This window comes from Dendrobates tinctorius, unplaced genomic scaffold (genome assembly GCF_039654945.1).
Source record: "Dendrobates tinctorius isolate UK_male_01 unplaced genomic scaffold, ASM3965494v1 ptg000197l, whole genome shotgun sequence".
Classification (NCBI taxonomy): domain Eukaryota; kingdom Metazoa; phylum Chordata; class Amphibia; order Anura; family Dendrobatidae; genus Dendrobates; species Dendrobates tinctorius.
Window position 1 is genome coordinate 4,292,853 of NW_027361864.1, and position 27,935 is coordinate 4,320,787.

General features: G+C 44.0%; 1 protein-coding gene across 1 annotated transcript in view; it reads left to right on the forward strand.

Moving 5' to 3' along the window:
* ATOSB (atos homolog B) overlaps positions 1–27,935 on the forward strand; it is a 61,017-nt gene that overhangs the window by 14,050 nt on the left and 19,032 nt on the right. The window contains exons 2-3 of the mRNA XM_073553144.1: positions 24,510–24,701; positions 25,616–26,924. Of these exons, the coding sequence (XP_073409245.1) occupies positions 24,628–24,701; positions 25,616–26,924 (1,383 nt within the window). The 5' untranslated portion in view covers positions 24,510–24,627. The remainder of the gene's footprint in view (positions 1–24,509; positions 24,702–25,615; positions 26,925–27,935) is intronic.

The window sequence follows — 27,935 nt, forward strand, 5'->3', positions numbered from 1 at the left end:
CACCACTGGCACCATGTGGCAAAAATGCAGCAAGCTAATCTTGCTCTAACAATTTACCGCAGGGGGGTATTTTTGGATGCCCCACCACTGCTAACAACGTTCCAAGAACTGCGGGGATTTATCTATATCCCACTTTCTCAGTTCCACTTTGGAACTCGCAGCTCTCCGGAGCCCCCCTTACCCTCAGGTCAGTCAGGGAACTGCACCTAGGATAATTAGTCGCCGGACGGGCTGCTTGTTGTGCACGGGCAATCAGGCTACCGCAGTAAGGGAATTATCAATGCTGTGGCCGCAGCCCCCCTTTAGCAATATAAGACCCTTCTGTCCTGCCAACTAGCCTAATCAATCGCACACACCACGCTGCCACCATCCACGCTTTTCTTAATTCACAGAGTTGAATTAAGAGGGTCCGTGGCAAACCCCTGAAATCAGTAGCGATTATCTAAAAGAGGCGCATAGTTCGTTTCTTAGAGCATGGAGACAAACTGATAATTTTAAGATATATTCCCAAATGGGCAGTGATTATACAGATAAAAGTTGCTATAAAGTTGAGACATTAAATATGTACAAATACAAATATAAAACAAAGTGGATGAAAGAAGAAAGTACACTTACATGTGGTCAGTTGGTGTTAGGCAACCCATGCGGCTGAGGGGGGAGGGGCGCTTAACCAAACGTCCCCACTCATCGGCACGTCTCTCTGGCATGAGGACCTCAGCTGAACTGCCTGAGTTTGGGGAGGGAATCCCTTATCCTTTTGGGTCTGTGACCTCACGAAATGGGCGGTCTGGGTAGGTTCCACCTCCCTCTCTCCAAGTTATGTTTGGCTACAAAACTTAGAATACCTATATCTAAACGAGAAAAGCCCATACCACCACACAGGGCATCATTGTTTGTGATTTAACGAATCCAACAAGAAGACATCAAGAATGCACAAGCTAGGACGCTTCATTTTGGAGCAATCCATATCTCAGGTTCTGGTGAGGTTATAACCGTGAAAATTAGGACTTAGAAAGCTGGCCTCGTGTCCTTTGCAGAAATGTGGGTTTTATATCTCTGAGGTGTATGGTTTTTTTCAATATGACTTGTTTTAATACTTTCCATATACTGGCAATACTGCCTGTGTTTTCAGAACAAAGAGATCTTTTCCCCCTAGCTGTTCTTCGAGAGGAAATGGACGGTTTCAGGTTACCAGCAAGCACAGAGCTGATAAGGGGCAAAAGGAGGGGGCTGTAAGGGAGGGGGGATTGCAGCTACATGACAGGCTCGTCTCCTTGATGTGTAGCAATGGGAGATTCTAGAAAGTTCTAGAAACATCATACTTTAACATACAGATCTTACAGACATTTTACATTACAGGGCTGATGCAAAATTTTGGGCCCCCTGCATGGTTAGTACCTAGTATCGCCCCCTTTTGCAGGTATCACAGCTTGTATACGCTTTTTGTAGCCAGTGAAGAGTCTTTTAATCCTTGCTTGAGGGATTTTTATTACTGGTAATTCTAATTTGGAAAATTCTTCCAGTTCTGTGAGATTCCTGGGTCGTCTTGAGATTTAGCCACAGATTTTCAATGATGTTCAGATCAGGGGACTGTGAGGACCATTGTAAAACCTTCAGCTTGTGCCTTTTGAGGTTGTCTTTTGTGGATCTTGACATTTGTTTAGGATCATTATCCATTTGTAGAAGCCATCCTCTTTTCAACTTCAGCTTTCTTACGGCTAGTGTTATGTTTTCATCAAGAATTTGTTGAAATTTCATTGAACCCATTTTTCCTTCTACCCGTCAAATGTTCTTCCTGCCATTGGCTACAACACAACCTCAATGGCGAGATGTTCTTTTCCTGAAATTCTGTCCTTTTTTTTCTCAACACATACCTTTTGATCATTGTGGCCAAAGAGTTATATTTTTAACCTCATTGGTCCACAGGACTTGATTCCAAAATGCATAGGCTTGTTTAGAAGTATTTTTGCATACTTCTGACGCTGAATTTTATGGTGAGGATCCAGGATAGGTTTTCTTCTAATGACTCTTTCATGAAGGCCATATTTTTGCAGGTGTCTCTGAACAGTATGCTAAATCTTTCCAATTTTTTTTGCAGTAAAGTTGAGGTTCTGATTTGCCTCTCTAGAAATCCTACGAGCAGCTCTCACTGAAATTTTGCTTGGTCTTCCAGATCTTATCTTGACCTCTACTGTTCCTGTTACCTGCCATTTCTTAATTACTTTTCGAACTGAAGAAAGGGCAACTTGAAAACGCTTTGCCATCTTCTTATAGTCTTCTCCTGCTTTGTGGGCCGCCACCATTTTCATTTTCAGAGTGGTAGGCAGCTTCTTAGAAGAACCCATGGCTTCTGTTTTTTGGCACAAGGTTAGAGAAGGCTGAGTTTTTATAAAGCTGGAAAAATTGCATCACTTGGCCTTTCCTAACGCTGATGGTGAAAAGCCATAACCCTAATTTGTTAATTAAGGTCTGAAACCTTCGTCAGTTATCTGAGCACACACATCCCAAGGAAGCCCAAACTCTTGCATTGCCCATTTTCTTTTTTGCAACTTTTTTAAAATGAAGATAATACTAATAATAATAATATACTAAAAATTGCCTAAAATACAAAGGAAATATGTCATCTTTAACTTTAGCCCTTTTTGAGATCATTTCATCTTCAACTTGCTCAACTATAATTTTGACCAGGGGTGTCCAATATTTTACATGCCACTGTAATGTTACATATTACAGTCTAGTGAACTGGCGAGGTGATACTAGGAAGGGTTATTGTCTAGTGATGACTCATGAAGTTGTGGGAAGCTCAGAATCTTTGTCTTATCTGTAAGTTATGGCCACTGGCACAGAATGGCATCCCTGTCTACCAGTCTCCTGAGCAAAGGCATGCCAAGGCACCAGGCCAGCGTCTGCAGAATTACGTCTCGGATATTAATATATTAATACACGTGGATCTTTATTAGGAAGGCTAGTATGTTCTTGAACAGGGGATTAGGTGTTCATGAGTTGTGCCTGAACCCCCCCCCCCCCCTGGGTTACACGCTGTCGAGTTATTGACCACAGAGCTTGTATCTTCCATCATGTCTGCATCTGATGATCTGTCCTCACTGTTTGTGACTGCAGAGCTCACCATTTCGGTTTATGGCGCAGTATGTGCCTAAATGTGGACCTCTCCTGCAGAACATCTTTCTTTTGTACTTGCTTCATTCTTGCAGAGCACCTGCCTTCCCTCATACTTGTCTTTCTCGCAGAGCATTCACTGTTTTCATACATGGGCCTCTCTTGCAGAATAGCCGCTGTTCCCTCGTACATGGGTGTCTCGCCGAATAGCCGCTGTTCCCTCGTACATGGGCGTCTCGCCGAATAGCCGCTGTTCCCTCGTACATGGGCGTCTCGCCGAATAGCCGCTGTTCCCTCGTACATGGGCGTCTCGCAGAATAGCCGCTGTTCCCTCGTACATGGGCGTCTCGCAGAATAGCCGCTGTTCCCTCGTACATGGGCGTCTCGCAGAATAGCCGTTGCTACCTCGTACATGGGCGTCTCGCAGAATAGCCACTGTTCCCTCGTACATAGGCGTCTCGCAGAATAGCCGCTGTTCCCTCGTACATGGGCGTCTCGCAGAATAGCCGCTGTTCCCTCGTACATGGGCGTCTCGCAGAATAGCCGCTGTTCCCTCGTACATGGGCGTCTCGCAGAATAGCCGCTGTTCCCTCGTACATGGGCGTCTCGCAGAATAGCCGCTGTTCCCTCGTACATGGGCGTCTCGCAGAATAGCCGCTGTTCCCTCGTACATGGGCGTCTCGCAGAATAGCCGCTGTTCCCTCGTACATGGGCGTCTCGCAGAATAGCCGCTGTTCCCTCGTACATGGGCGTCTCGCAGAATAGCCGCTGTTCCCTCGTACATGGGCGTCTCGCAGAATAGCCGTTGCTACCTCGTACATGGGCGTCTCGCAGAATAGCCGCTTTTCCCTCTCGTACATGGGCGTCTCACAGAGCATCCGCTGTTCCCTCTCGTACATGGGCGTCTCGCAGAGCATCCGCTGTTCCCTCTCGTACATGGGCGTCTCGCAGAGCATCCGCTGTTCCCTCTCGTACATGGGCGTCTCGCAGAGCATCCGCTGTTCCCTCTCGTACATGGGCGTCTCGCAGAGCATCCGCTGTTCCCTCTCGTACATTGGCGTCTCGCAGAGCATCCGCTGTACCCTCTCGTACATGGGCGTCTCTCGCAGAGCATCCGCTGTACCCTCTCGTACATGGGCGTCTTTCGCAGAGCATCCGCTGTACCCTCTCGTACATGGGCGTCTTTCGCAGAGCATCCGCTGTACCCTCTCGTACATGGGCGTCTTTCGCAGAGCATCCGCTGTACCCTCTCGTACATGGGCGTCTTTCGCAGAGCATCCGCTGTACCCTCTCGTACATGGGCGTCTTTTGCAGAGCATCCGCTGTACCCTCTCGTACATGGGCGTCTTTTGCAGAGCATCCACTGTACCCTCTCGTACAAGGGCGTCTTTTGCAAAGCTTTCAGTCCATCCCCCTCTGTTACAATCTCTCATGCAGAACATCAGTAGGGTTTCAGACAATGGTGTAAAGGTAGAGGTGGATGACTTGCACACAGGCCCTGATGTATGCAGGGACACAAAGCCCCTGCTGTAACATAAGGAGATGCTGTTCTTACAGATGTTGCCTGGTACATGGAGCCCGTTAACATATTTTAAATAGGGGTTGTCGACCACAAGATCTACCACCACCTCAGGGGCACTGCCATGGGGAGTCCATGTGCCCCAGCCTATGCTAATTTGTTCCTGGGCTGGTGGGAGGAGACTAAGATCTTCAGGAGTGGTCTGGATGTTATGGGATGTATCGAACTATGGGTCCGATATATAGAGGACATTCTGATACTATGGAGGGGCTCTATTGACAGTTTTTATGAATTTGTTGGTATATTGAACCATAATGATTGCGGTTTATTTCTCACCTCTGTGATTGATCCATTTTCACTATCTTTTCTGGACATCTTGACCGAGAGGGGTAGTGATGGTACTATTACCACATGTACCTACAGAAAGCCCATGGCTACTAATGCCCTTTTGAGGTGGGATAGTAGTCATCCGGTACACTTAAAACGTGGGGTACCTAAAGGCCAATACCTCAGAATACGCAGAAATTGTTTTACAGAGGAATCTTTTGAGAGACAGGCGAAGGAACTCAGAGACAGATTTTTGGATAGGGGCTATCCCCTTGATGTTTTGAAACAGGCCTATAAAAATGCAAAAGGTAAAAATAGATTAGAACTCCTTAAACCCAGATCTAGTGTGAAGAACAAGGGTGAAATGAGACTAATCACTACTTTTGACAATGGATCTAATGATGTACGTGCTATTTTCACCAAACACTGGCCCATTCTGTTAATGGACATATTGGAAGGGAACTTTCTACACGACCCTTAATCACGTACAAAAAAGGCCGTTCATTGAAAGATCGTTTGGTCAACAGTCATTTCACTAGACCCCCCCCAACACCACTTGGTTGTCTACCAATGTGAAAGGTTGCTATAGATGTGACCACTGCGTCGCCTGTTCCCACATTACTCCCGGCAGTGACTTTGTTAGTAATGTTACAGGACAACAATTTCAAATTAGAGAATTTATTAACTGTAGCAGCAAGGGAGTGATTTATAAAGCCACTTGCTTATGTGGCAAGGAATATGTGGGTAAAACCATCAGGGAGTTTAAACGCAGGGTGGGGGAACACATTGGGGACATCACCCACAAAAGAGACACCCCCATTTCACGCCATATCAATCAGTGTCAGGGTGGAAATATTAATTCCATCCAATTTTTGGGGATTGAGAGGGTGAAAAAACCACCAAGAGGTGGCAACTGGGACCGGATCATCTTACAAAAAGAGACTAAATGGATATTTTGTCTGGATACCATGACCCCTAGAGGGCTCAATGACCAACTTAACTATAGCTGCTATATTTAGGATGTACATATGTGTGTGAACCCTTATGTGATTATATTTCCTTTGTATATACTGTAAAATACCCACTGAATTTATTTTTAGGCTACCACATTATTCTATGTTTGAGGGTTTGATTTAATTTTTTCCACCTTGAGGTTACTTTTGATTTTTAATTTTTACTGTGTGGAGTGTCTATCTATCATCCACTTTGTGAAGTATACAGCTGTATTAAAGTCTCCAAAGGGAGGCATATATGCTGCGCCTTATTTAGGTCCTTCTGTTGTATTTTTGGGTATTATTTTTGTTTTGACCCCCCGGAACTATTCTTGTTATATTTAGTGATTTCCGGGAGTGTTTAGTGGTTGCACAGCCCGTCTTGACCGGTCATGATGAACGATGCACAGCTTGATGACTGTGCGCATGACCGGAAGTATGGGAGCCATGTTTTGTTATGGTTGTATTAACAACCGAAGTATCGCGATTGTCTCCGCGGTGTTTGCAGGGCCGGTCTGAATTAACAGGTATGCGCATGACCGGAAGCTCTGCGGCCATATTGCTTTCTGGCGTACTAAGTAACTGGAAACATGGTGGCCGAGACCGCGTGGGATACGCTAACATACATGCCAGGAATGAAGGAGGCGTGGTATTTACCGCGTCTAGCGTCACTTATCACGTGTTGCGCTCCAGGTTGGCTAATGGCGGTTAGCGTGCTTCCATTGAACTTCAGGTGGGTGATCTTATCCTGATTGGCAGGTTATATCAGTACCCTTTGTTTCAATCTGCCTCACTCCATTGTCACCTTAGGAGGCAGCCTGGTTAATGTGTTCTTGCGCCCAGTTTGTGCAATTAGGTCCCCTGAAGAGTCAACAAATGACGAAACGCATTGGGATGCACAGGGACATTGTAGGGCTAATTTTGTGAGGGTCAGAGGTGGACTGCCCTTGTCAGGGCGGGAGTCATGGGTGTCAGTATTGTTAGCCCCTTTAGGGTTCGATTAGGGTAATGCCTTTTCTTCCTGACCTGGCTTGACTCTGATGGACATCTGATTTTGGACATCTTCCATACGCATGGGTGAGATCTTTCCTTTTCTCATAATGTTTATGGATTATTGTTTTTTGATGTCTCCTCTTTATATATGAATGGGCATATTCCTTGATAACCTGAACAGGGTAGAGGCTGTTTATACCTCTGATAAGGTAACCATTGATGATTTGACTTTGGTCATCATTCACATTGTCTTGGACCAAGTATTTTTATTCTGTGCAGTCTTTTCTAATTTTTGGACATAGAATAGTCACATGTATATACTCTGGGTGATCTGTTGTTGAGACATATACAGACACTGTGTGTGTCTGTGGCAACTGATTTAGTGCTTTTTTATCTCCACTTTATCTTTTGGTAGCTTTTATTATATACACTATTAAAAGTTATGTTTTTTCTCTATTGCTGATCCGCTAAATTGGGGTTCAGAAGCTTTGAGTTACATATCTGATGTTACGTATTCCTTGATAGAAGAGCTTTAAAGAGTTATTCCAACATTTTAAAATGATCAGCCATCCATAAGATAGGTGATAACTAGCAGATCGGTGACGGCCTGACCACTGGAATGCCCACAATTCAAGAAACAAGTTTGCCTCCCAATATGTTTCTCAAGCATACTTGCCAACTTTTGAAAGATGTAATCCGGCAAGTAGCTAGTCTCATGTAAAGTGGACCATGGCCATGTCAGTTAGTGGCCTGTGTGCCTGTTCTCCTCTGCTGCAAGGTTAAAGTGGGACCTAAGTCTATTGATGACTCTTACGAGACTCCAAGAGGTATCAAAGATATTCCAGAAAGTTGACACGTTTGAGCGTTCAAGTCCCCTCTCCTCCGAGGAGCACTTCAAGTCTTCTCTGCCCATGGTGGCCTATCCATCCTGCAAACATTTCAGTCTTTTATTTCCATCATAGATTAATCATTTATGTGTCAATTTGCCCCCAATCTGATCAGCGTTTTCATATACTGAATTCTGTTTTTGAAGGAATCCTTTTTTTTTTTTTTTTCTCTTGTCCCATGACTAGGACAGGAAACCTACTGAATAAAAAGGCGTTACCTCTCCTCCGCATCAGTTCGGTTTCCTACAGAAACAGACAGTATACTCGCCCAGGAGGGTGTCCAGGAATTCAGGATGCCGTCCGCGGGTGAGGTAATGTCGACCAGGAGGTTGGTGCAGTGTCGTGCAGGAGGAGACCTCTTGGGTAAATGTCTCCTGCCTGCACAGGTCCCGGATATGCATGTGCTGAGGATTGCAGGAGCGTCCCAGCAATGTGCGCCAGGCTGCGCATGGCCAGGGATGCTGGGGGAGGGGATCCGGCGCGTCCTGCTGACTTAGAGCAGCGGAGACATCAGCGGCCATCCGGGTCTGCGAGTGCGCTGGGCTTGGGAATCCCCTGCACACAGTGTGCCAGATTCAAAACGGCAAGAGACGGAGGAGGCGGGGCCACCCAATATTTAAAGGGGACTGCCGAGGAAGATGGTAGCATTTCCTGCTGGAGGAGCCACAGCAGTAGCGGTGCCCGACACCTCCGCAGCAGGAGCCGCCACCAATACCACCATCTTCTCTACTGCAAGCAACGCAGGAGCCCCTCCAGCGCCATCAGCAGCATAGAGGGCGCAATGGCAGTCGTACAGGCAGCAGGACCAGCCTGAAGAGAAAGGCAGGTCATGAGTCCACTGCCCCAGGGTAAGACGTTCTTCGGAATCAGCTCAGCCTCCGTCTCCGTTACCGTGGATTGATCAGCTGGATGGTGAGTGATCTAAGTGAATGTGCATTGTACTAAAACAGACCCCTTGTCTCTGTTTCCTTAATAGGGAAGACCCCTGAAACGCAGTTCCAAACAAAATAGGGAATGCGCCCTGTGCAAGGGAGATCTACCCAGCTCTTATCATAAAATGCTCTGCCCGGGGTGTATGCAGCAGACAATCTCAGAGGAGGCACCAAGGTTTGATTTGGATCTTAAGTCCATCATCAGATCTGAGGTCCAGGATTCCTTAAAGGACCTGATGGAGCAAAAAGGGAAGGGCATGTCAGAGCCACTGTAATCAGAGTGTGAGGGATCAGTGCCTCTTGGGGAGAGTTCGGACCTGGAGTCATCCTCCTCTTCCTCCTCCGATGAGGATATAGGGGGTAGGCCCTGCTTCACAGCAGAGGATACTGACAAACTGGGCATCTCAGATCCTAAGTCAACCAAGTCAGATCAGGACATTGTTTGGGGGCTTGGGTCAGAGGAAGAGACGTTCTTTTCAGGTTAATGAGAACATTAAAATGCTCATCAACAAGGAATGGAAGAAGCAAGAGAGGAAAGGGCCACTACCATCTTCTTCGAAATGGAGATATCCTATTGTAGAGGAGGAGGCAGGCATATGGGAAAAAACCCAAAGATTGACGTCACAGTGGCTAAATCGGTTAAGAAATCCACATTGCCCTTTGAAGACCTGGGGACTCTAAGAGACAAAAAGGCTGAGACCTTCCTAAAGCAAGTATGGGAGTCTTTGGCGGGTTCATTAAAACCGGTGATAGCAGCAACCTGCACGGCAAGATCATTAATGGTGTGGCTACAGGAGCTAAAAACGACCATTTGAGAGACAATACCCCAAGGGAAGGGATTCTGGCAGCTCTTCCGCTGTTGCAGGGAGCAGCTTCCTTTCTGGCCGATGCCTCAGCGGACTCAGGTTAGCAGCAAGATCAGCAAACCTCTCTAACGCTTCCCGTAGAGCTCTATGGCTGAAAAGCTGGCCGGGAATGCTCAGTCCAAAACTAGGCTATGCTCTATTCCTTGTGAAGGCAAATACCTTTTTGGTCAAGCTTTGGATGATATTCTTAATGATTTATGTGTCAATTTGCCCCCAATCTGATCAGCATTTTCATATTCTAAATTCTGTTTTCAAAGGTATTTTTTCTTAACATTTTATCATAAATGTCCCAGATGTAAACATTCAAGGTCATAGTAACATAGTAAGGCCGAAAAAAGACATTAGTCCATCCAGTTCAGCCTATAAAATTCTGTCAGAATAAATCCCCAGATCTACGTCCTTCTAAAGAACCTACCGATAACTGTAAGGTACAATATTGTTACGCTCCAGGAAGACATCCAGGCCTCTCTTGAACCCTTCGACTGAGTTCGCCATCACCACCTCCTCAGGTAGGGAATTCCAGATTCTCACTGCCCTAACAGTAAAGAATCCTCTTCTATGTTGGTGGAAAAACCTTTTCTCCTCCAGACGCAGAGAATGCTCCCTTGTGACCGTCACCTTCCTTGGTATAAACAGATCCTCGGAGAGATATTTGTATTGTCCCCTTATATACTTATACATGGTTATTAGATCGCCCCTCAGTCGTCTTTTTTTTTTTTCTAGACTAAATAATCCTAATTTTGCTAATCTCTCTGGGTATTGTAGTTCCCCCATCCCCTTTATTAATTTTGTTGCTCTCCTTTGTACCCGCTCTAGTTCCATTATATCCTTCCTGATCACCGGTGCCCAAGACTGTACACAGTACTCCATGAGCGGTCTAACTAGAGATTTGTACAGAGGCAGTATAATGCTCTCATCATGGTTCGTGACCAGTTTAGCAGATTATCGTTATGTTAAGCCAATTGTTTTTACTAGTAATTGGGGCTAGACGGCAACTTCGACCGTGACACTGGTTACATGGTGAAAGATCAATCTGTGCAGGTGAATGGTGGTGGTATTGTAACCCATAGGTGCCTTGACTGCAACAAGCAATTGCAAAAAGTCCAAACCAGTTGGATCCTTGCAACTTGCTTGTCGGGAGTACTCTGTGGGGTCGTAATGTAACCCCAATTTGTCTGCATTGTGCTGTGATTATCAGCTGCACAGAGCAATCTGTCGCGGCCAGAGTCTAGCCCCATATGTTGATTCATGAGTGATCGGCGCTTCCTCCTTTTGGATTTCAGTAATACACCCGTTTTGTCCATGGGCGACTCAGTAGGTCTTCCATCCCTGTGTTGGACTATTTGCTACGTAATAATGGTGAACTGTGTAGAGGGATAGTTTGGTAATTTGTTCTCATCTGTACTTCAGGGGGTAGAGATATTAATTCTGACCTGTATTTGGACAATGCAAAATAAAGCTGGCCACACACATCAGATACTTGTTGGCCAAACGATTGTATGGTCTTCAGCTATCTCTCCTGACTCCACCATACACAGGCACTCGGCACTCTCGGCACTCCTGTGTTTTCATGAGATTGGCTTACCTTGCCTCCGAACAAAAGGACTAGGTAATTGAATTCCAGCTGACCAATCCATATTATGTCTGGGGGAGAGTCGTGGGGCTCCCATACAGAATAGCTGGTCTGCTGTTCCTTCTGAAATCCACTGGTTGAGCGGGTCTGTAATCGAATGTGTATGAAGCCCTTTAGACCAGGGTTCCCCAACTCCAGTCCTCAAGGCCCACCAACAGGTCATGTTTTCAGGATTTCCTTAGTATTGCCCAGGTGATAATTGCATCACCTGTAAAATACAAGGGAAATCCTGAAAACATGATCTGTTGGTGGGCCTTGAGGACTGGAGTTGGGGAACCCTGCTTTAGACAGTCTGAAAATGATTCTGTTGGCATATTGCACACTACCTCTAAGCTTTTTTTTTTTTTTTTTTTTTTTTTTTATTATATATATGCATAATTTTTTTTTTAATGTCCAAATTTTGGCAATTTTACAAATTGTCTATCAAGCCAACAAATTGGTATTTCTTTGTGTTGAAATTATTAATAAATGTGTCTGAAATGATTGGCATCAGTATTTAGATGCCACTAACCTGGGAATTCTGGTGCAGAAGTGATTAGGTTTTAATGCATAAACTAGTTGCAACAATTTGCCCCAAAATTGGCCAAATTTTGGTGCAGAGACCAGGTATACTCCCAATAATTTGCCCCAATGGCAGGTGTAAATACTATGAAGCAGCGCCAAGTAAAGATGCTCACGCTGCGCGCATCAGTTTGCTGTCAACTACAAGAGGAAGAACCCTGGGTGCCAGGGAGATATATTTGGTAGTCACGTTGCTTTGTGCCATGTGGTTGGCCTGTGGGATAGGCTTAAGGTATTTTCAGGTGGAATGCTGGGTGCTGAGGTGGGGTAGAAGCCAGAGCTGATTTGGACGTTGGAAACTATGAAGAACTGGAGGCTAAGAGTGGTTAGCTTTCTAAGTACTCGCTGAGGCCAGGTAACCAGGTGGCATTGAGGAACACCGGTGAGTCACTCGGCATACTTGAGTGAGTCTTTGAAAGATATGCGGTGTCATGGGAGCAGTCTGTAAGATTCAGTATATACTGTGGCTGGCTGATTGACTTGACTGCAGAGGAGCGTGAGTTTTTCAGTGTCCTTTGCAGAACGCTATTGATGTACAGGTGGCGTTATATCTGGAGGAGTGTGCTGTGGGGATAATTCTCTCTGGGAGGGGTGCGCGGTGCCGAGTGCAACATTGGGAGAAGCTATAATAAGAAAAAGCAGGTTCTGTGATAGCAAGGCAACTGTAGTTATACTTGTCAAATTTGCAGGTTCTTTCCCAAATTTTCAAATGCAGTCCCAGCAAATTCAAATGTGGGTCTTCCCAGGCAGAACTTAAACCAACCTTTTTTCCCCCCTAACACTGATGGATAGTTCAGTTTTGCACTGCAGTCATCTCTGGACGTTGTACTACCTAATGAGGTGGAACGGGCCCTATAATCCAGTCTATCTTAGAAGGAATTGGGCTGTTGGAGACAGAGCCGGATTGAAGAGAAACCGTGACCTCATGGTCAGGACCTGGGTAAAGATGAGCAGGGCTCGTGAGTGCGATTTGGTGTGTATAGCTTTAGGAATAGGGACTGGCCTAGGAATAGTTTCGAAATGGTATTTGGTGGAAAAGAAACTGATCGATAAAGGGGTTGTTTAAAATAAAAAAATACTCTAGTACCAAGTAATGGTATAAATAATGAAGCTATTGTATGTGTACCAGATTGGAACCCCAGTCATTGCAGTGCAGGCATCTCTGGTGTTTTCTATTTGGAGCAGAAATTGTGACTTCCTATTTTTGGTAACTTGACCTCTGAGGCCAATGAATTTAATGGGACAACATCAGCTTTGTGTCACAACTGTTGTCTGAATACCCAGGGGCTCCTGCCCTGTCTCTAACGCTAGGGGCGTCATATCTTTCCCTGCTTCCCAGATTACTTCTGATGGTGAAGATGCCGGGACCATGTACCTTGGCAAGAATGGAGGTCATTTTGCAGGGCTCTGGCAGTGCTCCTCCTGTTCCTCCTTGCACAAAGGCTGAGGTAGTCGTTCTGCTGCTGGGTTGTTGCCCTCCTACGGCCTTCTCCACATCCCCTGGTGTACTTGCCTGTCTCCTGGTAGCGCCTCATGCATCTGGACACTACGCCATAGGCCCGTGCCCATATACCCATCATACATATCCTCCATCCCATAGTCCCATGCCCATATACCCATCACACATCCTCCATCCCTTAGTCCCATGCCCATATACCCATTATACATATTTGCTATCCCATAGTCGATTGCCCATATACCCATCACACATCCTTCATCTCATAGTCCCATGCCCATATACCCATCATACATATCCTCCATCCCATAGTTCCATGCCCATATACCCATCATACATATCTGCCATCCCATAGTCCTGTGCCCATATACCCGTCATACATATCCTCCATCCCATAGTCTAGTGCCCATATATACCCATCACACATCCTCCATCCCATAGTCAACCATTATAACATCATAATGAGTGGCGGGGCTTGCAACCTATGATGACATCAGCGTCGCCATGGCAACCATTATGACATCATAATGAGGGGCGGGGCTTGATACACACACACTTTCCCCATTATGTAGATAGGGGCAAAATTGTTTGGTGAATTGGAACGCACGGGGTTAAAATTTTGCCTCACAACATAGCCTAGGACGCTCTCGGGGTCCAGACGTGTGACTGTGCCAAATTTTGTGGCTGTAGCTGCGACGGCGCGGATGCCAATCCTGGACATACACACACACACACACACACACACACACACATACATACACAATACACACATACATACACACACTTGAGCTTTATATATTAGATCTCTCCAGACTCTCTCGCCCCTAGATGATGAGGATATCGCTCTTGTCGCCTGCTTTGTGAGTCTAGCCTCATGCCCACGTCTGCTGAACTCCTGATCTCTATATATAGGAGTTTCTGGGCTGCACATCGCTCTGCATGTATATAAATGGAGGAGACCTGTCGAACTGAAGGATAATAACTTTACAGAGAATCACAAGTTGAGGATCAAGAAAAGCACTTCTGAGCAACCGCGCTGCTACAGTGACACGAATTCTTCAGAAATCCATATAAATATTTCAAGTTCTTTATTAAATGTACTACAAAAACTACGCGTTTCGAGGAGACAAACCGCACCTCTTCTTCAGGTTACAGTACAAAGTTGTAATCGGTCAAATATAAGTGATAGCTTTATATGCTGTGTGGTCAAGGCCCCCCGTTGTAAGAAAAGGGCGTCAACCCACACATGTTGCACATAAAGATATTTAAGAAGAAAAACAAAAACAGGCAAAATAACATATATATCAAAAAACATATATTCCAGATAGTGATAGTACTGTGTATCCCATTCAGACAATCAATATGATAACATAGACTTCTATAATAAAAAGAAATATATAAAACACAAAAAAAAAAAAAAGAAAAGAAAAAGGAAACAAAAGAGGATAAGAACCAATTTCATCGTGGTAAGTTTGAGACAACTGTCTGACGATTTCACCACTGAGCCATCATAAGTGATCAGTTACCAGTGGTGAAAAGTAATAAAGAGTAATTGCTCATTTGATATAACTAGTGTAAATAAAGAGTGCAAAAAGTATATATATGTTTTATATATTTCTTATATTTCTTTTTATTTTATTATAGAAGTCTATGTTATCATATTGATTGTCTGAATGGGATACACAGTACTATCACTATCTGGAATATATGTTTTTTGATATATATGTTATTTTGCCTGTTTTTGTTTTTCTTCTTAAATATCTTTATGTGCAACATGTGTGGGTTGACGCCCTTTTCTTACGATGGGAGGCCATGACCACACAGCATATAAAGCTATCACTTGTATAGACCGATTACAACTCTGTACTGTAATCTGAAGAAGAGGTGCGGTTTGTCTCCTCGAAACGCGTAGTTTTTGTAGTACATTTAATAAAGAACTTGAAAGATTTATATGGATTTCTGAAGAATTCGTGTCACTATAGCAGCGCGGTTGCTCAGAAGTGCTTTTCTTGATCCTCAACTTGTGATTCTTAGTGGACGTTTCCACCTGCACGAGCTCTGCAGCAGCTATACAACTGCAAAAAATGTTGAGTGGTTGTGTCTCAACACAACCCACAAAGGGTGAGTACTTCAGAGTACTTTTTTCATTGATTTATACCAGGTGAAGCCCTATGTCAGCGCCCCCTCCCTTGTTTTTTCTAACTTTACAGAGAGGAATTATTCTATATGCCGAATATGGTGCATTTGCTAATGTTTTAACAGTGCCTTGTGCAAATCGTGATTGGACGGATAAGGGTATGTGCACACACTGCTTTTTTACTGTGTTTTTTAAATCTGCAGCATGTCAATTCTTACGCTTTTGCAGCAGATTTCCCCCCGCACTAACGAGTGGGTGAAAAACCTGCATCGTTTTTCCTGTCAACACATCGGGATTTGCGGCAGAACATGTTCACATACCCTAATGGTAAAACCCTGCAGACCTGGATCCATATACAGTGCCTACAAGTAGTATTCAACCCCCTGCAGATTTAGCAGGTTTGATAAGATGCAAATAAGTTAGAGCCTTCAAACTTCACACAAGAGCAGGATTTATTAACAGATGCATAAATCTTACAAACCAAAAAGTTATGTTGCTCAGTTAAATTTTAATAAATTTTAAACATACAAGTGTGGGTCAATTATTATTCAACCCCTAGGTTTAATATTTTGTGGAATAACCCTTGTTTGCAATTACAGCTAATAATCATCTTTTATAAGACCTGATCAGGCCGGCACAGGTCTCTGGAGTTATCTTGGCCCACTCCTCCATGCAGATCTTCTCCAAGTTATCTAGGTTCTTTGGGTGTCTCATGTGGACTTTAATCTTGAGCTCCTTCCACAAGTTTTCAATTGGGTTAAGGTCAGGAGACTGACTAGGCCACTCCAACACCTTGATTTTTTGCCTCTTGAACCAGGCCTTGGTTTTCTTGGCTGTGTGCTTTGGGTCGTTGTCTTGTTGGAAGATGAAATGACGACCCATCTTAAGATCCTTGATGGAGGAGCGGAGGTTCTTGGCCAAAATCTCCAGGTAGGCCGTGCTATCCATCTTCCCATGGATGCGGACCAAATGGCCAGGCCCCTTGGCTGAGAAACAGCCCCACAGCATGATGCTGCCACCACCATGCTTGACTGTAGGGATGGTATTCTTGGGGTCGTATGCAGTGCCATCCAGTCTCCAAACGTCACGTGTGTGGTTGGCACCAAAGATCTCGATCTTGGTCTCATCAGACCAGAGAACCTTGAACCAGTCTGTCTCAGAGTCCTCCAAGTGATCATGAGCAAACTGTAGACGAGCCTTGACATGACGCTTTGAAAGTAAAGGTACCTTACGGGCTCGTCTGGAACGGAGACCATTGCGGTGGAGTACGTTACTTATGGTATTGACTGAAACCAATGTCCCCACTGCCATGAGATCTTCCCGGAGCTCCTTCCTTGTTGTCCTTGGGTTAGCCTTGACTCTTCGGACAAGCCTGGCCTTGGCACGGGAGGAAACTTTCAAAGGCTGTCCAGGCCGTGGAAGGCTAGCAGTAGTTCCATAAGCCTTCCACTTCCGGATGATGCTCCCAACAGTGGAAACAGGTAGGCCCAACTCCTTGGAAAGGGTTTTGTACCCCTTGCCAGCCTTGTGACCCTCCACGATCTTGTCTCTGATGGCCTTGGAATGCTCCTTTGTCTTTCCCATGTTGACCATGTATGAGTGCTGTTCACAAGTTTGGGGAGGGTCTTAAATAGTCAGAAAAGGCTGGAAAAAGAGATAATTAATCCAAACATGTGAAGCTCATTGTTCTTTGTGCCTGAAATACTTCTTAATACTTTAGGGGAACCAAACAGAATTCTGGTGGTTTGAGGGGTTGAATAATAAATGACCCTCTGAATAAACTTTTCACAATTTAAAAAAAAATTAAACAAAGAAATAACATTCTTTTTTGCTGCAGTGCATTTCACACTTCTAGGCTGATCTACAGTCCAAATGTCACAATGCCAAGTTAATTCCGAATGTGTAAACCTGCTAAATCTGCAGGGGGTTGAATACTACTTGTAGGCACTGTATTAATCTTCTGCACAGTAAGAGAAGCCATCATTGACTGGCCTAGAGCTATAAACATTTTCACTGGACTTTTTTTTATTTTTTTAATGTAAACTAAGTACTTCTTCTAATTGCCGCTTTTTACTGATTCTGGAACCGTTTTCGTCTTCTGTGCCCCTCCTTCCCGAAGTTATGTCCCCTGATAATAAAGGTGTGCATCTTCCCCTTCCGCCAACTAGGTGGGTGCCACCGAACTTCTGTGGGCGTGGCTGTGTTTTAATTGGTCATTATCAGAGGAGCCAAAAGCAAACGCCCACGAAGTTCTGTGGTCCACTCCCAGTTGGTTGAAGGAGGGGGGAAAAATGTGCACCTTTATTACCGGGAATCATAATTTTGGATAGGAGGGGGGGCAGAAGAAAAATAGAAACTGTTCCACAATCTCTGGAGCAGCAGCAGTTAATGGGGAACAGTGCCGTACAAGACATCGTGGTCGGGTTTTGACTCTTATGCAGTTATTGGCTAGAATTTCATGAATGTGACAAAGCGCTAAGCGGCATGGTTGAAATGGGGATATACAGTATATTGGCTGCTGGGATTATTTTTTGTCACCCTCATGGGCGTCCCGTGTAGTCTGATCTGACTCTTGGTTGTACGGCCAGTCGTCCGTCTGTCGGTCAGGTCTCTTCTCTGTAGCCAATAACCGGATAATCTGATATCGGAGCCGCTAACAATGGCCGCTGCTGTCTTTAGTCCATTCTGTCTGGGTTGTCTTTGCAAAATTCATGTAACACAAGTTGTATACAGATATGAATCTCTGTTCCTAAGTGTACATGATACATGTGGGCATTGTCTGCTATGAATCATGGCCGATGCTTAGAGCCGTTCCAGCTGTTAACACAAACCAGAACTTGTGATAAATGTTAGATCAATCGTGGTCTGACGGCTAAGTCCTCCACCTACTGATCAAACCTCTGTCCCTGATCAGTCCGTTCCAAAACGTCAGCATGGGAGACAACATTAATCGATTGTTTACATATGTGTATATTGGACACTGCTCCAGTAAAGTCCTCCTGCTGCAGAACTGTAGGTGCCCAATGGTTGTAACCACGGATAGTTTATTATACTCCAGAGCTGCACTCACTATTCTGCTGGTGCAGTCACTGTGTACATACATTACATTACTGATCCTGAGTTACATCCTGTATTATACTCCAGAGCTGCACTCACTATTCTGCTGGTGCAGTCACTGTGTACATACATTACATTACTGATCCTGAGTTACATCCTGTATTATACTCCAGAGCTGCACTCACTATTCTGCTGGTGCAGTCGCTGTGGACATACATTACATTACTGATCCTGAGTTACATCCTGTATTATACTCCAGAGCTGCACTCACTATTCTGCTGGTGGAGTCACTGTGTACATACATTACTGATCCTTAGTTACATCCTGTATTATACTCCAGAGCTGCACTCACTATTCTGCTGGTGCAGTCACTGTGTACATACATTGCTGATCCTGAGTTACATCCTGTATTATACTCCAGAGCTGCACTCACTATTCTGCTGGTGCAGTCACTGTGTACATACATTACTGATCCTTAGTTACATCCTGTATTATACTCCAGAGCTGCACTCCCTATTCTGCTGGTGCAGTCACTGTGTACATACATTACTGATCCTGAGTTACATCCTGTATTATACTCCAGAGCTGCACTCACTATTCTGCTGGCGCAGTCACTGTGTACATACGTTACTGATCCTGTACTGTTCCTGAGTTACATCCTGTATTATACTCCAGAGCTGCACTCACTATTCTGCTGGTGTAGTCACTGTGTACATACATTACTGATCTTGTACTGTTCCTGAGTTCCATCCTGTATTATACTCCAGAGCTGCACTCACTATTCTGCTGGTGCAGTCACTGTGTACATACATTACATTACTGATCCTGAGTTCCATCCTGTATTATACTCCAGAGCTGCACTCACTATTCTGCTGGTGCAGTCACTGTGTACATACATTACTGATCCTGAGTTACATCCTGTATTATATCCCAGAGCTGCACTCACTATTCTGCTGGTGCAGTCACTGTGTACATACATTACTGATCCTGAGTTACATCCTGTATTATATCCCAGAGCTGCACTAACTATTCTGCTGGTGCAGTCACTGTGTACATACATTATATTACTGATCCTTAGTTACATCCTGTATTATACTCCTGAGCTGCACTCACTATTCTGCTGGTGCAGTCACTGTGTACATACATTACTGATCCTTAGTTACATCCTGTATTATACTCCAGAGCTGCACTCACTATTCTGCTGGTGCAGTCACTGTGTACATACATTACATTACTGATCCTGAGTTACATCTTGTATTGTACTCCAGAGCTGCACTCACTATTCTGCTGGTGCAGTCACCGTGTACATACATTACATTACTGATCCCGTATTATACTCCAGAGCTGCATTTAGAGAGGTATCTGTATTCAGCCTTGCTGGCTTTCTCTATTAACAAAGAGGAGAATGGTGAAATGTGTCTGTGGAGTATAATATAAGCTCCTTTAGGACAAGATGGGTAATCCCAGCACATATCTGTGGGACATCGTGTCCTCGATTTCCCTTAATGCTTATGTTATGTACCAATACAGTACAATTCTTAATTTATTTTTGCCTATTTTATTCCTTATGATTTTTTGTTTTTCTTGCCCCCAGAGCTTGCACTCCCCCGGATTGCCCTATCTGTGCTGCGGCTGTGTCATTGTGTCGCGCTGCTCTCTGGTGACACTTCCTATGTAATGAGTAACACCCGCAGAGTCCCTGGGCGTGTCGCCCTCTCTTTTTATATATGAAGCTATTTCTGCTGCTTGTCTGTGGTTATCTCATGAGCTGGGAATTCTCTATCATGCGAGCGGCAGAGCGGCCCCTCCTGTGCAGCCTGCAGATAATAATAATCGGGCTGCCAGCTTCTTACATTCTTCATGAATATTCTTCATTCCTGCCTGCAAATTCCTAATCTCATACCTGAAGGCCCTGAAAAATCAGTGGTAGCCCCCCTCATTCCTATACTCCCCCTATAGTTGTCTTAGGAAGGGGGAGTATTTTTCTATCAGGTGGTTTTGTGCCAGCCCTGGGTAATATGAGGCCACATTACAGGCCGGTGGTGGCCGGGGGGCTCAGCTTGACAAGTCTGCTTGAATTATGGGCCCCCAGAAATGGTATCTGGGCCCTGACCAGTAACCTAACGCCAGCGGTGCCTGGGAAGCTGTAGCAATGTCGGGGGGTCCTTTCACTACCACTGAATTGTGGGCACAAGTGCTGACCCCAGGCCTTGTCTGACCATGCATCCCCCCACTTCGCCTTACCGAAGAGCCTGACAGATCTCTCCATCTTAGTCTTGGAAGAGAGGTTCCCTTCCAGGTTGGAGCCCAATATATAGGTCGTCTACTGAGCTCTAATAATTTTGCGTGTGTATGTAATATATATAGTGTGTATGTATATACTGCGTGTGTGTGTGTATATGTAATGTATATAGAGTGTGTGTGTGTATAGTGTATATATGTATGTATATATAATGTGTGTGTGCATATATAATAGGTGTGTGTATGTAATATGTATGTATATAGCGTGTGTGTATGTATGTGCGTGTATGTATGTGTATACTGTGTGTGTGTATATGTAATGTATATAGTGTGTGTGTATAGTGTATATATGTATGTATGTATATATAATGTGTGTGTGTATGTAATATGTATGTATATAGCGTGTGTGTATGTATGTGCGTGTATGTATGTGTATACTGTGTGTGTGTATATGTAATGTATATAGAGTGTGTATAGTGTATATATGTATGTATGTATATATAATGTGTGTGTGTATGTAATATGTATGTATATAGCGTGTGTGTATGTATGTGCGTGTATGTATGTGTATACTGTGTGTGTGTATATGTAATGTATATAGAGTGTGTGTGTGTGTGTGTATAATGTGTGTATATATAATGTAGTATGTGTATATACAGTGGGGCAAAAAAGTATTTAGTCAGTCAGCAATAGTGCAAGTTCCACCACTTAAAAAGATGAGAGGCGTCTGTAATTTACATCATAGGTAGACCTCAACTATGGGAGACAAACTGAGAAAAAAAAATCCAGAAAATCACATTGTCTGTTTTTTTTTCATTTTATTTGCATATTATGGTGGAAAATAAGTATTTGGTCAGAAACAAAATTTCATCTCAATACTTTGTGATATATCCTTTGTTGGCAATGACAGAGGTCAAACGTTTTCTGTAAGTCTTCACAAGGTTGCCACACACTGTTGTTGGTATGTTGGCCCATTCCTCCATGCAGATCTCCTCTAGAGCAGTGATGTTTTTGGCTTTTCGCTTGGCAACACGGACTTTCAACTCCCTCCAAAGGTTTTCTATAGGGTTGAGATCTGGAGACTGGCTAGGCCACTCCAGGACCTTGAAATGCTTCTTACGAAGCCACTCCTTCGTTGCCCTGGCGGTGTGCTTTGGATCATTGTCATGTTGAAAGACCCAGCCACGTTTCATATTCAATGCCCTTGCTGATGGAAGGAGGTTTGCACTCAAAATCTCACTATACATGGCCCCATTCATTTTTTCATGTACCCGGATCAGTCGTCCTGGCCCCTTTGCAGAGAAACAGCCCCAAAGCATGATGTTTCCACCACCATGCTTTACAGTAGGTATGGTGTTTGATGGATGCAACTCAGTATTCTTTTTCCTCCAAACACGACAAGTTGTGTTTCTACCAAACAGTTCCAGTTTGGTTTCATCAGACCATAGGACATTCTCCCAAAACTCCTCTGGATCATCCAAATGCTCTCTAGCAAACTTCAGACGGGCCCGGACATGTACAGGCTTAAGCAGTGGGACACGTCTGGCACTGCAGGATCTGAGTCCATGGTGGCGTAGTGTGTTACTTATGGTAGGCCTTGTTACATTGGTCCCAGCTCTCTGCAGTTCATTCACTAGGTCCCCCCGCGTGGTTCTGGGATTTTTGCTCACCGTTCTTGTGATCATTCTGACCCCACGGGGTGGGATTTTGCGTGGAGCACCAGATCGAGGGAGATTATCAGTGGTCTTGTATGTCTTCCATTTTCTAATTATTGCTCCCACAGTTGATTTCTTCACTCCAAGCTGGTTGGCTATTGCAGATTCAGTCTTCCCAGCCTGGTGCAGGGCTACAATTTTGTTTCTGGTGTCCTTTGACAGCTCTTTGGTCTTCACCATAGTGGAGTTTGGAGTCAGACTGTTTGAGGGTGTGCACAGGTGTTTTTTATACTGATAACAAGTTTAAACAGGTGCCATTACTACAGGTAATGAGTGGAGGAAAGAGGAGACTCTTAAAGAAGAAGTTACAGGTCTGTGAGAGCCAGAAATCTTGATTGCTTGTTTCTGACCAAATACTTATTTTCCACCATAATATGCAAATAAAATGAAAAAAAAACAGACAATGTGATTTTCTGGATTTTTTTTTCTCAGTTTGTCTCCCATAGTTGAGGTCTACCTATGATGTAAATTACAGACGCCTCTCATCTTTTTAAGTGGTGGAACTTGCACTATTGCTGACTGACTAAATACTTTTTTGCCCCACTGTATACTCTGTGTATGTAATGTATATATAGAGTGTGTGTGTGTATAGTGTATGTATGTATGTATGTATATATAATGTGTGTGTGCATATATAATATAATGTGTGTGTATGCTGATGACACAAAGCTAGGAGGGATAGCTAATACTAGAGAAGAGAGAGAGAGGGTTCAAAAAGATATAAATAAACTGGAGAAGTGGGCAGCAACTAACAGAATGTTTTTTAACAGGGAGAAATGCAAAGTACTACATCTGGGCAATAAAAATGAAAAAAGCATATACAGAATGGGAGGAATAGGGCTAAGCAACAGCACATGTGAAAAAGACTTGGGTATACTAATAGATCACAGACTGAATGAGTCAACAGTGTGATGCAGCAGCAAAAAAGGCAAATGCAATTCTAGGATGTATTAACAGAAGCATACAGTCTAGATAACGTGAAGTCATTATTTCCCTCTACTCCTCTTTGGTCAGACCTCATCTGGAATATTGTGTTGGGGTTTGTGCGCCACATTTTAAAAAAGACATCAACAAACTGGAGCAAGTTCAGAAAAGAGCAACCAGAATAGTGACCGGTCTGCAAACCCTGTCTTATGAGGAAAGGTTGCAGGATTTGAGAATGTTTAGTTTGCAAAAGAGAAGACTGAGAGGAGACTTAATAGCTGTCTACAAATATCTAAAGGGCTGTCACATTGTAGAAGGATCAACTTTATTCTCATTTGCACAAGGAAAGACTAGAAGCAATGGGATGAAACTGAATGGGAGGAGACACAGATTAGATATTAGAAAAAACTTTTTGACAGAGTGATCAATGAGTGGAACAGACTGCCACGAGAGGTGGTGAGTTCTCCTTCAATGGAAGTCTTCAAACAGAGGCTGGACAGACATCTGACTGGGATGATTTAGCGAATCCTGCTTTGAGCAGGGGGTTGGACCAGATGGCCCAGGAGGTCCCTTCCAACTCTACGATTCTATGATTCTTAATATGTATGTATATACTGTGTGTGTGTGTGTGTGTGTGTGTGTGTGTGTGTGTGTGTGTGTGTGTATATATGTAATGTATATAGAGTGTGTGTGTGTGTATAATGTGTGTAATATATAGTGTGTATGTATATACTGTGTGTTTGTGTGTATATGTAATGTATATAGAGTGTGTGTGTATAGTGTATGTATGTACATATAATGTGTGTGTATGTAATATGTATGTATATAGTGTGTGTATGTATGTGATGTAATATACTGTATATGTGTGTATGTATATATATTTGTGTTTATATATTTAGCACATACAATAAGAATACATGTATCGTATATATTCGTGTGCACATATATCTACACATAGTATAGTAATACATCCATATAGTGTGCATGTAATATATAATGGATATATATGAGTCCTGCCACCTACATTTTGCCTTTGCTTGTGCCGCCTTGTTTTCTGATAGGTATATATTTTTTCCTTCACACACGCACTGTTAGCAATTAAAATCCATATATAATCTATAATTATCTTGGGGTTTCCTCCTTCTCTTCCAGCCCTCGGAGCAGGATTGGTTCCAGGCGGAGTTCCTCTCCGGTATGCTGTTGGGTATCGCTCCCACCCTGCACCTCTCTCGCAGCTCTAGATGCCAGTATGATCGCACTCACCAGCTAGATGTGCCAGCTTGGAGTATCGGCTGCCATAGCGGAGGGGTCGTCCTGCCACAGGCAGCACACAGACACACAGGGGTAAGAGCTTGTTGACCAGTTGTAACCAAAAATGTAAGAAAATGACTAATACTTTATATTTCAGCAGCTGAAAGTGTTTTTTGTTTTTTCTTCTTTACTCTCGGTGAATTTTTTTCAAGGATTGATTTTCATGTACCAGTGAAGTCACAATCAAGAATTTTTTTAAAAGGACCTTTCACTTTTATTTCCGCTGCGCCAATGATTATGGAACAGTTGTACTTTTTCTTTTTTTTGACCCTCTGATAAAAAATAAGCAAATTTTCCCTACAGCCAACTGGGCGTATACCACGGAACTTCTCTGATGGTGCAGCCGTGTTTTGATTGGCCAGCATCCGAGGAGAAAAAGTAAAATGTCTACAAGGAAGTTTTGTGGTACACGCCCTAGTTGGTTGTAGGGAAAATTTTGCTCCATTATTATTGGGGTGCATAACTTTGGAGAAGAGAGGTACAGGAGAAACTGAAAACAATGTTCCATAATCAGTAGAGTAGCATCAATTAGAGAAACTGCTCATTTTAAGTAATTAAAGGACACATCTATTAAGAAATTGCATTTTTCTTGAATCTGTATAGCATTACTGTACATGCCTTTGTGACCACAGACAACATCAAAGTTCAGCTGAACTCTGATGTGGTCATAAATCGGCAAAAAGGAGCTCAGAAGAAAACAACAAAGTTCCAAACTTTGGAACCATATCCTCATGAACTAATAAGGACTTACTGTGTTTTCCTATGTTGAATGACCTGGTACCTCTTATGTGCCAACAGTTGGGCAGTGATAAATGTGGCAATGTGGCTTTAACCCCTTAACCATCTGTGACCTAGCATTTTTCTCCTTAATTATTGCCTATGCCTCAAAAGCGCAAAAATATTGAGCATTGGTCCTTGTTTTGAGGTCTTGTCTTCTCTTTTTTTAGATGCAGAGCTGTCTGGAATCACCGGGGTTTGAGTAATCCACTGGAGAAAAGCTCTTCCCTTGGCCCATCTATACACAGAAGACTTCACTGGAGGTTGCCCATTTCCATAGCCTATCCAACTCTTCGGAGTCTCCATTGTGCTGGACCGATGAGGCATATCCACATGGATCCACCACCCAAGCAGGAGGAGAATGGTGGCGAGAACAGCCGGTCTACATCTGTGGATATAACTTCTACAGGCCAGACTGGTGTTCTTAATGCTAGTCAGGATTGCAGGGTATTGGTGGACTATCCTGAGAATGAGCACAAACTCCAAAAAGTCTATCACGTCTCCATAACATCTGATAGCCCTGGGCCTAAAGCCATTTGCCGACAAGCCTTGAAGAGGGGACCAGCAGAGCAGCTTCCTGAGCCACCAAGGAGCCCAAGGAGAGCTTTCTGGGGTCACATGAAAAGCGAGTGTCCACCTGGGAATTACCAGTCTGATGGGGACTTTCTGAGCTGCCCACTAGCCGATGATGATGATGACACTTTTGAGGACGGATTGCTTACAGAAGAAATCCCAACATGTAGTTCTGCTCAGCATTTTTCCCATAGCGGGCTGAGAGTCGTTGAACACAGAGCTGAAGGGTTTTCTTCCCAGGAGCCTCAAGGAAGGCGAGTAACCATGCAGTCTTACCCTAAAATTGCTTGTAGAAAGACTTACTCCCCTTCTCCTTCACCCTGCACCAATTTGCACAAAAGGAGCCTGAAAGAGACTCAGCTGAAGGACTCCGAAGGATTGTCCACTGCCTCTGAAACCAACGGATCAAACGTCTCCATTGACCCTAGGACTTCTGAGGAGTCCACCAGCAACCAGCACATACTTGATAATGTTTTGCACAACACTGCCCATCCAGAGACATTTACAGAAAACATGGAGGCAGGTAGCCTGGGTGGCAGTCACAGCAGTGCCAATGGCAACTCCATCGCGGGTCTGTCACCTTTAGACACATCCATGGAAACCTCTGTACTTTGTATGCAAGATCAACAGCCACAGACTGCAGATGTAGAATACCCTGGTTCATTAGAGAGGACTCCTCCTGGGCATGCCCGCCTCTGCTCCCCGGCAAGTTGCAGCACAGCAGTCAAGAGGAAGCTCCTCCCTTCCACTGAAATGGAAGACTCCTTTTCTGAAGATGAAGGACACATCAAAAGATGGAGGGGAGGGGAGAGCTGCCAGACACTCCATGGGTCCTGCAGAAGCACAGATTCCAAGGCTGCACCTTTTTGGAACCATTTGTTGCCAACAGCAAGGAGTTCTCCGAAGGTAAGACGGCCTCCAGGAATCTGAAGCTACGTTGTTTCAGGTGTGTAGTATTGGGGCAGGTGCTCTGGGTGCTGAGTTTTGGGGACAAGTTTAGGCGCCAACAACCAATTGTGGGGAACCTAGGAAGTGTCAGCAGAAGAAAGAGCAGGGGATTGGTAAGGAAAGAATTAATCCTTTAGCTATTTTGTCCATTTTAAACTTTTTTTTTTTTTTTAAGAGGGGGTTTTCCAGCTATATAAATTATTCTAAGGGGATACTTTGTAATCGCCCAGTGGTCACTGCGTGTAGCTATGCTCTGTAGCTGAAAGCTGATATTTTTATGATCTCCTGACCTCTTCAGCATGGTCATCTTTATTTTTGTTAAAAATTATAATTCTTGGGTGTTCCACTAAATAAAATCTACTTGCAGTTGTGTGAAATGTAGGGAATACTTTCTCTCTTTTATGTTAAATTTTGTTTTATTCTTTAGTCACATTCCAAGCTACATTCAGGCTTTTGCTGGTCTCCTGTTAGCTCTCAGGATCTTACCTCTGTTAGTTTTCAGGACCCAACGTCTTACTAGCTGCTGGTTCAGTGTCTACATGAAGCATGCGGTGATGTGTTACTGGAAAATGTAGAGTTTACATCTGTACAAAAGACATATTTTCAGAGGCAGGGCTAGGAATTTTCCAGGGCTAGAAAAACAAGGTTGCTTCCTTCCAAAATGAAAAATAACACGCCTTCCCCAGGTTGTATGCGGTATTACAGTCTATCTCACTCTGAGATCTGGGCTGCAATACCAGATACAAACCATGCACAGGGGGTGGCGCTGTTTATGGCTAACTAAAGCTGAGATTTGATTGGTTGCTATGAGCACTATGGTTCTTTTTTGGACATATCTGATTGAGGCCCTGTGTGTGGAGTTTCCCTTTAAGGCATTGTGGTCACACACCGGCTTCACACAAAAACTGGTGTTTTCGCAAACATTGCATCAAATCCAAAGTGATGAAGAAAGAAGATGCATGACGTACG